Source organism: Molossus molossus, unplaced genomic scaffold (assembly GCF_014108415.1).
Source record: "Molossus molossus isolate mMolMol1 unplaced genomic scaffold, mMolMol1.p scaffold_m16_p_14, whole genome shotgun sequence".
Classification (NCBI taxonomy): Eukaryota; Metazoa; Chordata; class Mammalia; order Chiroptera; family Molossidae; genus Molossus; species Molossus molossus.
Window position 1 is genome coordinate 49,308,366 of NW_023425349.1, and position 15,744 is coordinate 49,324,109.

The 15,744-nt window shown below is 38.4% G+C and overlaps 1 protein-coding gene across 2 annotated transcripts in view; it reads right to left on the reverse strand.

Annotated features, from left to right (window-relative positions):
* The window catches only part of CUNH9orf85 (chromosome unknown C9orf85 homolog), a 57,488-nt gene extending 50,642 nt beyond the window's left edge, over positions 1-6,846 (reverse strand). For both annotated transcript variants that reach the window (XM_036261332.1, XM_036261331.1), the window contains exon 1: positions 6,669-6,846. In XM_036261332.1, the coding sequence (XP_036117225.1) occupies positions 6,669-6,770 (102 nt within the window). In that variant the 5' untranslated portion in view covers positions 6,771-6,846. The remainder of the gene's footprint in view (positions 1-6,668) is intronic.
* Between the last annotated feature and the right edge of the window lie 8,898 nt (positions 6,847-15,744).

Sequence of the window (15,744 nt, forward strand, 5' to 3'; positions counted from 1 at the left end):
CCCCTTCTCATTTCATTTCTTCCTTTCACAAAAGTCAATGGTGAGAAAAAGAGCAAAGACAATTGAGGATGGAGTGAGCTGGCAGGAGGGTTGTTCTGAGGACAAGATTCTCTGACACCTGCCTGTGACCTCATAATAACTTGTGCAAGTGTGGAAAGAGTCCTCGGGCTTAACATAACAAGTGCCACAGCAGCTTGTAACTCTCAGCCTTGAGGTTCTTTGTCCAACTGCACCACTCCCTGCTGGTGTTTCTCTAAATAGAAAAGAAACCATTTTGGAAAGAGTTAATATACATTATGACTTTGGCGCTCTCTCTCTCTCTCAGGTGAACTAATTTACCTAGATGAAAAATTCTGAGAATATGCTAACAGTGTAGTATTTAACTTTATGTAGAAACAAGTGTTGACAATTATACCCCAACAGTGAGTATAGTACTATTCCTTAACATACATAAAATCAAGATAAATTAGTCTCAGTTGTCCTTTATTATATATTAAATTAAATGTCTAAAATATATAATTGAGCCTGGCCGGTGTGGCTAGTAAATTGAGTGCCATCCCGTGGACTGAGAGGTCCAGATTCGATTCTGATTGGGGCACATGGCTGGGTTGCGGGCTCAGTCTCTGGTAAGGAGTGTGCAGGAGGCAGCCAGTAGATGTTTCTCTGTCACATCGATGTTTCTCTCTCTCTCTCCCTTCTTCTGTCTCTAAAAGATCAATAAAAACATATTTAAAAAATGTTTTTAATTATAAAACATATGATTGAGGTAAAATTTAATATGCTGTGAATCACCTAGGAGTCTTTTAAAATGCAGATTCTAAGTCTGGCCAGTTGCTCAGTGGTTAGAGAGTCAGCCTTTGGACTGAAGGGCTGTGGGTTCTGTTCCTGGTAAAGGGGATGTACCTGGGTTGTAGGTTCAATCCCTGACCCGTCGGGGTCGTGCGAGAGGCAACCTATCCATGTCTCTCTCACATCTGTTTCTCTCCTTCCCTCCCTCCCTCCCACCCTTCCACTCTGTCTAAATAATCAATGAAAAAATATCCTCAGATGAGGAGTAACAAAATTAAATAAATAAATAAAATGCAGATTCTAGTTTAGTAGGTATAGAATGAAGAGTGAGAGTCTACATTTAAAAAATGCATATTATGCTTTATTTATTTTTCTTTATTGATTTTAGAGAGAGGAAGAAAGAGTGAGAGATAGAAACACTGATGAGAGAGAACATCGATTGGCTGCCTCCGTCATGCCCCCCATTGGGGATCAGGCCCACAACCTGGGCATGTGCCCTGACAGGAAAATTGAACTGGCGACCTCTTGGTGCATGGGTCAGCGCTCAACCACTGACCCACACCAGCTAGGCAAGAGAGTCTACATTTTAAATGTTTCCACATGATACAGATTTTACTGGTCCATGTACCTACTACATGCTAAGTAGCAAGAACAAAGAAAAATGCTAGCTGAGACTGCAACTCAGTCTGACTTACTCCATTCGTGTTATACTAAACATTATAATAGGTAAGGAGGGAGAGAATTTTCTGGGAGAAAAAATAATCACCATTTTGCTGATCACGAGTGGCAAATTAGCTTTATGGTGTTTTTTTTCCACAAAACAAACAAACAAATAAATAATATATATATGATTGATGTAGAAAAAGCAATTATACTGTAGTAGGTCTCAACATTAAGAAACATGCAAAATCGATTTATTGGCTTCAAGTAAAAGCACCTTGAAAATGTAGGTATATGGAATGTACCAAGCATGGATAAAATTATTTTGTGTGAAAGGGAGGAGACAACATAAGAGGTAAATAACAGAGCATACTATATTTTAAAATAGTCACAATAGTGAATATTCACTAGCACTATGACTTTTATTTGGAATAATACTTGTATGTATATCATAAGGCCCAGCACATCAGAGATTAAGTCTCTTTATCAATTGAAAAAAGTATGTTGAGTTTAATAGCAAGTCAATTGGGGGGAGGATATATTTAACATAAATCCAATTGGTATCACATTGCTTCTATTACACACAAAATTACAGTATTTAAAAAAAAAAAAAAAAAGACAATTGAACACATACACAAATGAGGTTTTTTTTAAATGTCTTTTGAGGTCCCCTAGCACAGACTTCACCTAAGCAATGGACAGCCATGTGCAAGTTATGTAACGTTAGGCACATCATTTACCTCTAAGTCCTAATTTCCCAATATGTAAAATGGGATGATTATAGCATTATCTTAGTGTTATTCTGAAGATCAAACTAGATAATGTATATCATGTGTGCATAGTGACTAACATACTTCATTACAAAATATTAATTATTAACAAAACTATAGTTTCAAAACTGTTTAGAGTGTATAACCTCAGATTTTCCTTTCCTTTTCCATTTCAAAGTAAAGACAAGAGTTTCCCATAAATGAGTTTCCTCCAAAAATTAGTTCAAGTTCAGTAGGTGTCATATAAACCAAAGGTGGCCACGCAAGTTTTGGTTGAATTAACTTTTTCAAACTGCAAAACATCGGTGCATTATGCTAATGTACACTACGATTCTCTAAAAGTGAGATATAATATATAGTATTTCCAAAGTAATTTGACCATGAAATTGACTCCTGCATCATGTGATTCTGGTTCTCTAACATTATAGAAATGTTAGTAAAAAATGCTGACAACATATATAAAACAAATAGCATCCTTCAGAAGATAATATATGTTCTTTCCATTTTATTAATTAAATGCTATCCATCCTTCGGATCTCTGGAAAACCTTTTTAACCTCCAAACTTAACCAAGTATTCCTCTTACTCTCAGGGTTCCCTTAGACTTTTCCTTCATAGTCCTCACTGCCATCTATATTAAAATATTTGAAAGACTATCTCATTAATGCTTGTCACCTTGCCCACCAAACTGTAAGTTTCAATTAAAGCCATGCCCATATATTATGCTCAACCCTACACCCATGGGTAGATGCAATGTTTGACAACAGATGTGGAACAAACATGTGAATACAAAAATTTCACTCCAGTTTTACTTGTCATAGTAAAACACGTTATTAATGGAAAAGTAACTAAGTTACTCCACACTTACTTTACAGAATATTATACAGCCATTAAAAAGAATGAGCTCAGTCCTATGTGCTGACATCACTAAATGAGAAAGAAAAAATAATTTTATTACATACAGGGTAGGCAAAAGCAGGTTCATAGTTGTGAGTATGGGAAACACAGTTTCTTCTTATATTACTATTTATTAATTAATGCATTATTTTCCATACAAATAACTGCAAACCTACTTTTGCCCAGCCAGTATGTACTATATTGTGCACAGATGTCTAAAAACATACACATCAAATTGTTAACAGTGACTGAATCTGAAGAAGAATAGGGCTGGGAAAGGGTACTTTCATTCTTATTCTTTATTCATTTCTCTATTATTTCAATATTCTTCAACAAGTATGCATTTCTTTATTGATTTTTAGAAAGAGAGAGAGGATAGGGGAGGGAGAAAGAGATAGAGACATCAATGAGAGAGAACATCGATTGGGCGCCTCCTGCATGACCCCTACTGGGGATTTGGCCCACAATCTGGGTAGTGCCCTGACCAGGAATTGAACTGGCAATCTCTTGGTGCATGGGTCGACGCTCAACCACTGAGTCACACTGGCCAGGCATACATTTCTTTTCTAATTAATTTTTTAAGGCTTTGATCATCAGCAAGTCCACATAAATTATATCTTGTGCTTTACACATAGTTTATATTCACATCACTATTTCTTTCAAATATTTTTATAATGATTCCCATAGCAATCTTGAGGAAAGTAAGACCCCATAGCATTAACCCCATATTCTAGATTGAAAGCTATAGGTAAACATCACACAACAAAATAAATGACAGAACTGGGACTAAAATTTACCCTTTTTTCCTAGTCCTGTGTTCTTCTCATTACATAGCACTGCCTTTCCAGTAAGAATCACAAGACTGTTTTAATATCTACATTTTAGTACCAAAGGACTAGAAGAGATTTAATCCTATTTCCACCTCTACCTCACTTCTTTAAGTCCCGATTCTGCACTGCAGGCCAATAGCGATAGAGGCCTCTTTTAAATAACCCCAGTGAAGGGGAAATTTAAAAATCCCAGTGCACGCTCCTCATTATTAGAAAACTCCCTTTTATGAAGCTAAAATTGACCTCTGTTAGCCTGACCTTTTAGTCCCAGTGTGGTCTCTTAGAATGCCACAGAACAAGCTTGTCTACTCTTCTAGAAAATATTCGAGTATATGAAGACAGCTAACACTTTTGGGAATGGGTCTTTGCCTATAAAAATTTCCCAGTAAAACATGTCATTATTCATCTTCTAATTTTAGTGACATCCTGACAAACTGCTTGGCAGAGAAAGAGAAGGGGAACTAATGCAGGAATCCTGCAAAATAATGACATACAAGTAGTCAATTGTTACTACAATTCTTTAAGGAGACTTACAAAGAATCATGCACTTCTTATTAGTCCTTCTTTGTTACATGGCACTAAATCAAATAGCTTTCTGATATAAAGTATAGGAAAGAAGACAGAGTCAGATGCTTCTGACAAAATTTTGGCTTTAGATAGCAGCATCTAACTGGCTCAAGAATTTGCTATAAATGCGGCCAATTATTATTCCTCCATTAGACAGATAAACAATCAACCTAATAATATTTCCTCAGTAAAATATTTCTTGCTGTTTCTGTTAGTACCTCCAATAACAAAACACCTGGTGTTTCTACCAATGGACAAATGAGGCTTCCTCACAGTTATTTTTTTAACCTTTTTTTTTCATTGACTTTTAGAGAAACAGGAAGGGAGAGGGAGAAAGAGAAACATCCACATCCACGCCAGAGTGAAGCTTTGATTGGACTACCTCCTCCATGCCCCCTACCAGGGATTGAGCCCACAACCTGGACATGTGCCCTGATCAGGAATCAAACCAGCAACCTTTTGGTGATAGGGTTGATGTCCAACCAACTGAACCACACCAGATCTTTCTCACAATTTAGAAGAAGCAAAGGAATTAATAATAAAAGTGATAAACAAAATAAAACTTAGTAACTAGAGATTCATGAAAAGATTTAAGACCACAATGACATGGCTGTTAGATAACACCAAGAAAACTGACAATGAAAAGGACAAGAAGTCTATAAAGAACTGCAAGCACAAGAAGTCTTGTACTTATAAGTACTAGAAGTACAGGAAGGTACACTGTAGCTAAATACTTACTAAAACTGCTTTTTATCATCTGATGAAAAAAATCAGAATTAATTGTTTGTGCCAAAACTTACAGTAAGAATACAGGACCAGACAGACATCTATTGGGAATAGCACAGCTTTTTACCTAATGATAATTGACACAAACTTGAGAAAGTCTTCTCAAATGGTGCTTCGGTTTTATTTTTTCTGAATCAGAACCTAAGGGAAAGAAAAGGTGCTCTGAGAACCTAACTGAAAATATCCCTTTACTCTTCTTTACTGAACTGTCTTTCCCCTCATCAGAATTTATTATAATTTGTAAGTACATGTCTTTGTGCTTGCTCATTGTCCAGTGACTCGGGAAACTATAAGCTCCTCTAAGACAGAGTCAACTCTTTTGAACATTATGTGCACTTGAGCATAGGGCCTTCCTTGCTCATGGAATGTGCTCATTAAATATTTGTAGAATTAGTGAAGACAGAAAGAGGAAAGGAAAAGGGGACCACAAGTTACCACAATCAGTTTGCCTTCAACACTAATTTCAATGTTGAGAAATTAATCACTTGTTGGACACTTATTATTATCTAGACCTTTTCCATACATCGTTTAATTTAGCCTCACAACTGCCAGGTTTCTCATTTGAAACTAAAGTAAAGCTCAGAGAAACTAAGTATTAAACAATTCTCTTAAACCACACACCTAGTAAATTTGAACTCTAGAATATGTGAATATCAGGTTTATCTGATGTGTTAGTGGACCCCAAGAGGCCCTGTCTTCAATGATCTCTCCATACAGTTATGGAGAAGTTGGAGGGGGAGACACCTACAACCAATTAGTTGTTTTATACAACCCAAGACCTGTGGCTATGTAGACAGTCGGAATTTTCTTCCAGCTTACAGAAATCCTGCTAAAGAAGTAAATGAGTTACAAAAAGCAAGACAAGCATTTTTACATTAACCAAACAACTTGATCCTCAAAACAATCTTTACAAAGAGAGACATATACCCATTGTGTTGGTGAAAGCACTGGGCTGAGTACTTAGTCCTTCACATTCTCCCCACAAACATGTGGGATTGGGGTTTTCCAAAAAGAAACAGTTACTGCATAAAACTGGCACAAAATTTTAGAGGCACTCGGTGCCATAATCCTCGTTCTGCCACTGTAAATATGTGATCCAGATGGGAGCTTTCCACGACTCAATTTACCCATTTGCATTTTAAGTTTGATGAGGGACACATTCACTCTGTGCAATTCGTTAAGTGTTGCCAGATACATTTATGAGGAGACAACACATCCAGGTCAAAGAAAGGGTGTGAGAATATCATTTTCGAAAGGTTTGCACTGCAGCCAACACTAACTCTGGGCTGCGGTCCACACTCGCCCTCGCTAGCTCCTCTCATTTCCCCTTTCCCCTGGAGTCGGATTTAATGCAACAGGCAGGTTCCTACCTTGGTTTGAACACTCTTATCAAACTTGTCATTTTTGAAGCTAAACGTATTTTGATGTCTCTGAGGCCTGGAACGGGCCACGTTCCCTCTCTGGGAGCTCATCGCGGAAATCACAATCAACACACGCTGGGACAAGGAGGATGCGAGAAGCCAGAAACTACCTCCACCAGCAGAGGCCTCTGTCACTAACCCGGAAGGAACTTAGCTAGCTTTTCCCGCCCCGCCCCCGTCAACCCACGTGACTCCGCGCAGAGGTCAAAGGACATCCTCGATCCCTCAGCAACCTTAAGTCTCTTAAACCTGGCCAAGATTTGATCTCTCTGCTCAACCTCCCTCAAACCCCGCAGATAAATCCCGCTTTCTTCGAAGCGAAGATTCCCCCATTGGCCCAAACGTGGTAGTCCATCAAGGCGGAGGGGCGGGGAACTTTTACTTTTATTGGCCCTTCTTTTCCGCAATCCCCGCCTCCTGCCGACTCAGCTCAGCCTCTCCTGGCGCCCGACTTGGCTGGGCGGCTTGTGATTGGTGGAAGTCGGGCTAAACTGGGCTGCGTTCCTCCCCCCCGGCCGTTCGCAGGCTGGAGCCGGGGTCAGCTTTGGCATCTTCATCCAGTCAGTGACCAACTCCAGGCTTAGCAAGTCTTCTGCGGGTCCCCCTACGGTTCCCTTCCAGCCTCCCTCCCGCCACGAGGGCGAGCCCAGCGGCTGGTAGGCTGAAAAGGAGCAAGAAAGGAAGACTGAAGAGAAGGAACACCTGGCTGGGTCTGGGTGGTGTCCGCAGTGCCAGAAAGGGCGGCGGTGGAGGTGCTGGTGCTGGTGGTGGCGGCGGCAGCAGCTGCGACCACGGCCACTCGGGACCTGAGGCCCGAGAACAAGCGGCGGCGGCGGCGGCGGCGGCAGCAGCAGCAGCTCCTCCAGTGCCTCGCGCCGGGGTCGTTAGTCAGCAGAACGCGAGCCCGTGTGGAGGAGCAGTGCCGGCGCGAGGAGGCGAGACTCGGGAGCGCGAGTGGGCCCTTTCGGGCGCTGCCGTCTTTCTTCGTCCCGTCGCCGGGGACAGCAGCCCTCGTCCCTCCTCCTCGGCCGGGCCCACCCGCAGGCCGGGAGAGTCCGGCGGCATCGCGGATCGCGCCGAGTGGAGGACAGCGCGGCGGCAGAGGTTCGCTCCCGGCCCTTTCTGCCAGACCCCTTGGCTGCGGCCCCTCAGGTGCAGGTGCGTGAGGCCGCGAGCGGCGGGGACACTGCGGCCGGGCTTGGGGAGGGGGCGCTAGGCCCGGAGCCGCAGCGCGGGCGGGACGAGCCGCGGCCGGCGGGGGAGGGGAACGGGAGGCGTCTTTGTTGTTAGAGACCGGGATCCCTCTCGACGCCGGGAAAGGCGGGGAAGCCCCTCCCGATTTTGGAGAGGATTCTCCAGTGGTTTCAAGAAGGAAAGGTAGAGCGGGGTCCCGGTGGTCCGCGGGGCTGCGGGGATCGGGGGCCTGGGAGAGGCAGGCTGACGGACTGGGAAAGGTCTCGGGTCCTTCTTGCCGCGAAGGGTCTCATTTTGTTTCCTGTGCTTTTCTCCCCGTGGACCGAAAGAGGAGGTCAGGTTCACGGAGATTCGCGGTGCCTGAACGCTTTCTCCTGAGTGTGCTCGTGTGTCAGCCTCGATTTGAGATCGAATCTGCCGGGTGCCTAGTGATTTGCGGGCGGTACAGTACTTGTTCTCTAGGTGGGTGAACTGCAGTCTTACCTGTTTTCGGACTCGACGGTAACTGGTCAGGAATTTTTAATCGGAAAACTGGAGCTTATGTTTGGTGTTTTGGTGGTTTTTTTTAATCCTGAAACGAAAGTTCTTTTAAATGAGATTGTATTGTTGTGAAGGGCTTTTGTAAAGAGAGTTTAACCCAGCTTCTTGTTTTAAAAAAGTGTTCCTGATGATCCGTGGTGAAATTTCTGGCAGTGCCAGGGCATTTTTTTTTTTTTTTTTTAAAACGATGCTTCCATTTAAATCAGTGTGAGGTGGATGAATAACGGAATACAGAGAGGGTGACCTTTAAATTTTAGCTGTTTATGAAAAAGTATTACTGTTTAATATTTTTTGTAATATATAATACTTGATCCGCAGGATGATTCATTGTTTTTTGTTTTGTTTTATAAGGCTCCAATTAATAAAATGAATTTTGGATATCTTGTGTCAGCATTTGAAACTACCTAATGGGTCTGAATAAAAGTCAGGAACGTGTTGTGATAGCATTCATCTGTTTACATTAACAGGGAGACTTAAAATAAAATGAACTTTTCTCCATAAAGAGTTTGTCTCTATATATGTTTATAGAATAAACTCACTTGGGTAATATGTCTAATTTGATAATTTTCGTAATTGCAGTCTTCTAATTTGGTACTACCAACTCTTTGCTTGTTGTTAAATTTCTGTTTTGGGAGTAAGGGTGGTGAGTTGCTTGAAGAACAGTGGAGAAAGCCGTGTTTCCACTAATAAAAAATATAAAATCTCTGTTGTGTAATAACTGCTATATTTTTTTTGAGATCCAGGAGGAAATGAATAGCACCCTCAACCTATATTTTTACCTCTCTTTTCTCCTACTGTAGTATTAATAAGGTTAATTGGCAAGGCTAGGATTAGATTTTTAGTAGGCTAGGAGTTTTAACTTTGTCCCTTGCTGTACTATGGTACTGTAGTAGATAAGTGGCTTGTTTTCTTGTATATTTTTGCCCATTTTGAAATGTGTATGAAATGACATCTGACAAATAATTTTCTGTATCCCTATGATAAATAAAAGTACCATAAAGCATCATGACAAAATAATGTTTTTGGTTGCTTGATGAATACAGAAGTATTAGACAATCCAAGTTCTGTCACTGAATTGGTCAACAGCTCCAGGCCAGTTATCCCACCATCTGAGTCAGTTTCTTCATCTGTAATATAGGGCTAATAAAATGTTCCACCTGTTACTCTGTTATGTGACATTGGTTGTTCTAGTTAAGTACTTCTTAGTGGAGTTCACTTATTTTGTTTTAGTATTATGAATTTCAATTTCTTGGTGAAGAATTAGCTTAAAGAAAGTTACAATAGGGAGACTAGCTATCTATATGTCATTTAAGAATTGATAAGACTCAAAGTTCCTTCTATGTTAAGATTGGTGTTATATCTTTAGAATCTGTGATGACAAGCAAAGGGAATGACAAAGTAACTTGGTTAGTTTATTTACTGATAACATTTTATTTCTAATATATTCAAGGATTTGCTCTTACTGCTGAAAATTTATGCCCTCCTTTCCTACCCTGTTAAAAATGTTTCACGTGCATTGCCCTATATGTCTCTCAGACCCAGCTTTGTAAGTTGGAGGGGAAAACTGATGTCTTATACAAGTGAAATAAAGCCCAGGAAAGTTAATTATTTGAATTGCTTAAAGCTACACAATTTGTAAGATGCAGAATTGAGACTTGAAGCTGAATTTTCTAACATCTAGTCCTAAATCCTTTCTAAATCCTTTCCTCTGGAGCAGTGTTTTTCAAACACCTGGCTAGACCCAACAGTTTTTGCCAGTTCAGGTGAAAAGAGAAATAATATAGCAGTGTAAGTATTGGCAAAAGACAATATAATGAATATCCATTCATCCATTACCAATTTGAAGAAATAAAACTACAAAACAAAATGAAGCTTTATCCAATTAAATCCAATTTCCCCATTCCCTACCAGTCACCCAAAATTAAATGCATCCTCCTATCCATATTTATACTTTACTACCTACCTTTATATCCATGAACATTATATAGTTTTTCTTTACTTTAAGGTTATTTAAATAGGATGTTTGTATATGTAGCTTGCTTTGTTCACTCAGTTTGCCAAGATTTATCTGTTTATTTAGGTAGTTCTAGTTTATTTTTACTGCAATATGATATGTGTTCCATTATGTGACTATATCAAGTTTCTGTTGGTCATTTTAGTTGTTTCCAATTGTTTGCTTATTAAACAGTACAGTAGGGAATATTCTTGAATATGTTTACTTAAGGCCGTGGTTCTTGATCCTATATCTCAATTTTATAGAAATGGTTTGCAATTTTCCCAATATTGTCCTTAAATGAAATTCATACTAATAAACTTACATTCATATTTTAAATAAGGTAATGCCCTTACTAAAATATAAGAAGTAATTTATAACAAAGTTATATATATATATATATATATATTTTAAATATGTTTTTATTGCTCTTTTAGAGAGAGGAAGGGAGAGAGAGATAGAAACATTGATTTGAGAGACACATGGATCAGCTGCCTCCTGCATATCCTCTTCTGGGGATCAAGCTTGAAACCTGGGCATGTACCCTGACCAGGAATCAAATAGGAACCTCTCAGCCCATGGGAACGCACTCAGTACACTGAGTCACACTGACCAGACCAAAGTCATATAGTTTGCTGTATAAATGCTTGGACTCAACTACAAATCTTTCTACCAAGTGTGATGGTAGACCAGTAACATCAGAATTCTGGAAGCTTGTTAGAAATCAGAAGCTTAGGCCCCACTCTACTAACTCAGATGCTGAATTTTAACAAGATTTCCAGGTGATTTGTGTGCACATTGATGTCTAAGAAGCACTGCTAGAAGAAATAGTAGTAGTCAGCTACTTTGTACCAATTGGTAGTGTCACCATGAGTATGACAGTTACTAATGCAGATTAAAACAGGTAGGTTGAATTGGCCATTCAGACACCAGTGGTAGCACTGTTGATGATAAATACATTTCTGAAATAACTATTTTCAGTGAAGTTTGAACAAAAATAAAAGTGCATTCTTATCTCTTTAAACAGTGGTTGCATTCTTTAAAATCTTCATCTATATTAAAACAACACAGATATACTTTGTTTTAAGTCCTGTTTATAAATATCTGACCTTACTGTCCAGCAGAATGTTCAAAAGACATGGGACACAGAGCAGCATTATCTCTACACACCAAGAGTTCTTGGCACCCCTGGCATCTGTTCAGTAGTACCCCCCCCCCCCCCATCCATTATAACAACTAAAAGCCAACATTGAGAATGATTGCCTTGGGATATAAATCTAGTAGTAGATTGCTAGAACACAGGGTAAATGCTGCTTCTTCACCTTTGTTAGATAACTACCAGTTTTCTCTCCAAAGTGTCTGTCTCAGTAATGGATGAGGTCTATTTTCCCACCTTCCAAATACTTTAGTCTTCTTATGTTTTCCCATTCTGAGTATGAAATGGTACCCCATTGTAGTTTTCATTTGTTTCTCCCTAATTAGTCCTGTAATTGAGAACACTTTTATTTTTAGACATTCATGTTTCTTTTCTATGCATTACTTGTTTTATTAATGAGAGTGTTCATTTTACTGACTTGTAAATGCTTTTTATACTGGTAAAAATATGTGGTAGGTTTTACAAATATCTTTTTAGTCTTTAGCATGCCTTTTCACTTTAAATATGGTGCCTTTTGATGACTAGATGTTCTTAATTTTAATGTCAATTTATTTTTTTATGATTGTACTTTTTCTCTTTAAAGGAAGTCTTCTTTATCCTTGAGGTTATGGATTCTGTTATAGCTTATTTGAAAAGTTTTATTTTTTCACATTTAGATCTTACATTTACATAGAACTATTTTTGTGTAATGAGGTGTTTGTGAATCTAAATTTGCTTAAGAAGAATGGCTAACCTTTATACTGAAATTGTCTTTTTTGTGTTAATATACCCTCATGAATTATAGTAGTAGTAGATTGTATTTCATTTGTAATGTCCCTTTGTTGCAAAACTAAAATTTGGCAACTCTGACATTCCAACTTTTCTTTTTAATTGAACTGGTTTTTGAAATCCATGAAGTTTGAGAACCACTGCTTCAGTGTACTCAGATTCCTGTGTTTCATCTGAGTCTCACATTCAACCTCTAAAACATCACAGAAAATGAGCACTCTTAAGCGTGCTGATCTTCTGTCATCATTTGTATTCTCCACATTCCACAGTTTATTTCACATGTCTTTTCATCAATTTTTATTCTGGCTAGAATTTTTTTAAATGATACTTATGACCCTGACACAATTTTAGAGTAAATTTAAGTATTTTAATGTTAATTTGGCTCAGATATAGGCCCTAACTTTGTTTTCCCAAAAATTAAAGGTTAACAAGTTCTTGCACACAGGTAGAGATGAAAAGTGGGTAAGGAAAAAATGGGCCAGTCTACTGTGAATCAATCACATTCTAGGTTTGGGAGGATACATATGAAAACAAAGGAAGATCCCTAACTTCCTAAAGCTTATCACCTAGCAGAGGACCATAAGCAGTATGCGCAATAAATAAATAATATATATATTAGAAAGGATAAATACTTCTAAAGAAAAAGAAGTACGGAGAAATTATTACATAGGATGGTTAGGGTAGGTTTCATTGAGAAAGGAAGAATGAATGAGCTGAGATGTGCAATGAGGGCATTAGCCATACATGAAGAAGACAGCAAAATCTTGGAAGAGTGGACAGACTGTAGTCTTTGAGTTAAACCTGTGTTCCTGGCTTTCCCACTTAAGTTGTGTGAACTTGGACAAATTAATTGACTTAACAACCTGAAGACTTGATTTCCTCATGTGTAAAAGGATGATAAGCTGAGAAAAGTATTATTAAGATAAAGGAGATAATAAGTGAAAGCATGTACCTCCTACCCCCACCTAGTTCTCATGTGGCACTCTATATTTTCATAGCATTTATCAGCATGTATAATAGTCTGTGTCTTTAGTTGTAAATTTTATCCCACCCATTCAGAAATATTAATGAGAAGAACCAGTCAGTGTGGTAATATTTCATTAGCATACTCATTTGTAAATTATCTTTATACCTGTTTTTATTTGAAAATCATCTCATGCAAATTTGTGAAGAAAATATTTTTTATTTATAGAGTGTCTTTATGCTAGAGATCCACATTGCATTATTATAGGCATTAGCTCATTAATCACCACACATCATCTTTGATGGAGGCAGTGGATATGTATAATCTTGCACTTGAAATTGAAGCTGTTAAATATTATAAAGTGATGCAGAAAGTCAAGGAGAATTTGGATCGAATCTGGTTACCTTTGACTGTATTTTCACTATGTCTCTCCCCCCCTTTTTCCTGCACTATTGCTAAAATTGACTCTAAATTATAAAACAAAACTATGTGGCTTATGTTATATTTTTAGATCATGGCCTTTGGAAAATCATTAAGATACAAACAATATTTTAATTATGACTTTCAGTTTTCCCTCATGAAATACTCCAAGACATTTTTCTCACAGTATCTAAGGAGGTGGTATTAGGATTGGCAGTAGACTTAGAGGTCTTTACCCTTGAAAATACACATAGTGCTAAAAATGTCTTAGAGTATTTAAGATTTCTTTTTAAGATGTAGTCACATAGGGTTAAGAAAATAAATATATGCTTAATGTAGGTCAGGATGAATAAGAAAGGGGTTGAAATAACCTCAATAACTTGGTGTAGGCAATTCTCCATTCCACTTCCGGCAAACCTGAAGTAAAGCCAGTGTCTCCAAGAATAAAAGTAGAAGACATCATCAGTTTATTGATTTCAATAAACTTGTTTTGTTTCTGAATTTAGAAGATTGATCGTAAATGAGTTTTAGAAATTAAAATCAATTGAAATAATTCCTGTAGTACTTATCCCAGAAATGCTATCCACAGACCACGACCTAGATATTTTTGTTTCTGATTATTATCCTGCTTGGTGTACTGATAATTGTTTACTTCCTAGCTGTTGCCCACCCCCCATGTAAAAATTAATCTCTGTACATTATCAGCAAGAAAATAATGCTGGTTAGTAACTTGATTTGGCAAATTCATATATGAAACACAAAAGCTTACATTTTGTTCAGTTTTTTAATAGACCTCAATGTCATTTATTGATAAAGATTTAGGTCAATAAAGTTAAAGGAGTGAGGACTTTTTAAAATTATACATTAAGGATACATATTCTGTATTCTGATACAATCTCCATTGATATAATGGCTTTCAATTTTTTTTGTTAGAATCCATAAGAAAACATTTTGGTTCATGAGCCAGTTCATGCATACATACACAGAAGAGATTATCTACATGGTTCAGATTTTTTTTTCTTTTTAATCTCTGAAGAAAAGTAAAACTTAAATAAGCTTTTTAAAATACAACAAAAGTTGTTTCATTTATTTGTAGAAAGGAGTGGTAAGTTGGTGAGGAATTGGGAGAATTTTTTAAAAATGTCTATTGATTTTTTTTTTTTTTTTTTTTTTTTGAGAGAGAGAGAGAGAGAGGGAGGGAGGAGGGAGAGATAGAAACATCAACTAGCTGCCTCCAGCATGCTCCCTACTGGAGATCAAGCCCACAATGGGCATGTGTCCTGACCAGGAATCCAACCAGTGACCTTTTGGTGCATGGTTGGACACTCAATCCACTGAGCCACACCAGGCTGAGATACATTGGGAGGATTTTACCAGCAGAGATGGGAACAGTGTGCAAAGGTGTATAAGCAGGAAATAATGTTTCTGTTATTGAGGGACAATATGTTTAGTAGAATGAATGAATAGGGAAGTACTCAGAAAAAGGGTAGAGACCAGGAAGTACAGAGAGTGAGGGAGTAGTCATGTATGGCATGCTAAAGAAATTAAATTTATTCAAGAGGGCTTAGAGGTTTCATTGAAAAAAAATTTTTATTGATTTTTTTATTTTTTTAATAGAGGAAAGGAGAGCGCGATAGAAATATTGATGTGAGAGAGAAACATGGATTGGCTGCCTCATGCATGCACCTTACTGGGGATTGAGCCCGCAGCCCAGGCATGTGCCCTGACCTGGAATGGAACAAGGACCTCTCAGTTCATGGGACAACACTCAATCCACTGAGCCACAGCAGCCGGGCTCACTGAAAAATTTTAAACAGGAATGTGACATTACCGGGCAGCAGTGTTGTGTGAATTAGAGGGTTATGAGATAGATATTGGTCAGTGATTATAACATTAAATAAAAAGTGGCTGAGCTAAGATGTGGCTGAGGGGATGGAGAGATAGGCTTTGATTAAAGGAGAAGAATGAAGAGGGAGAGGGAGGAAAATAC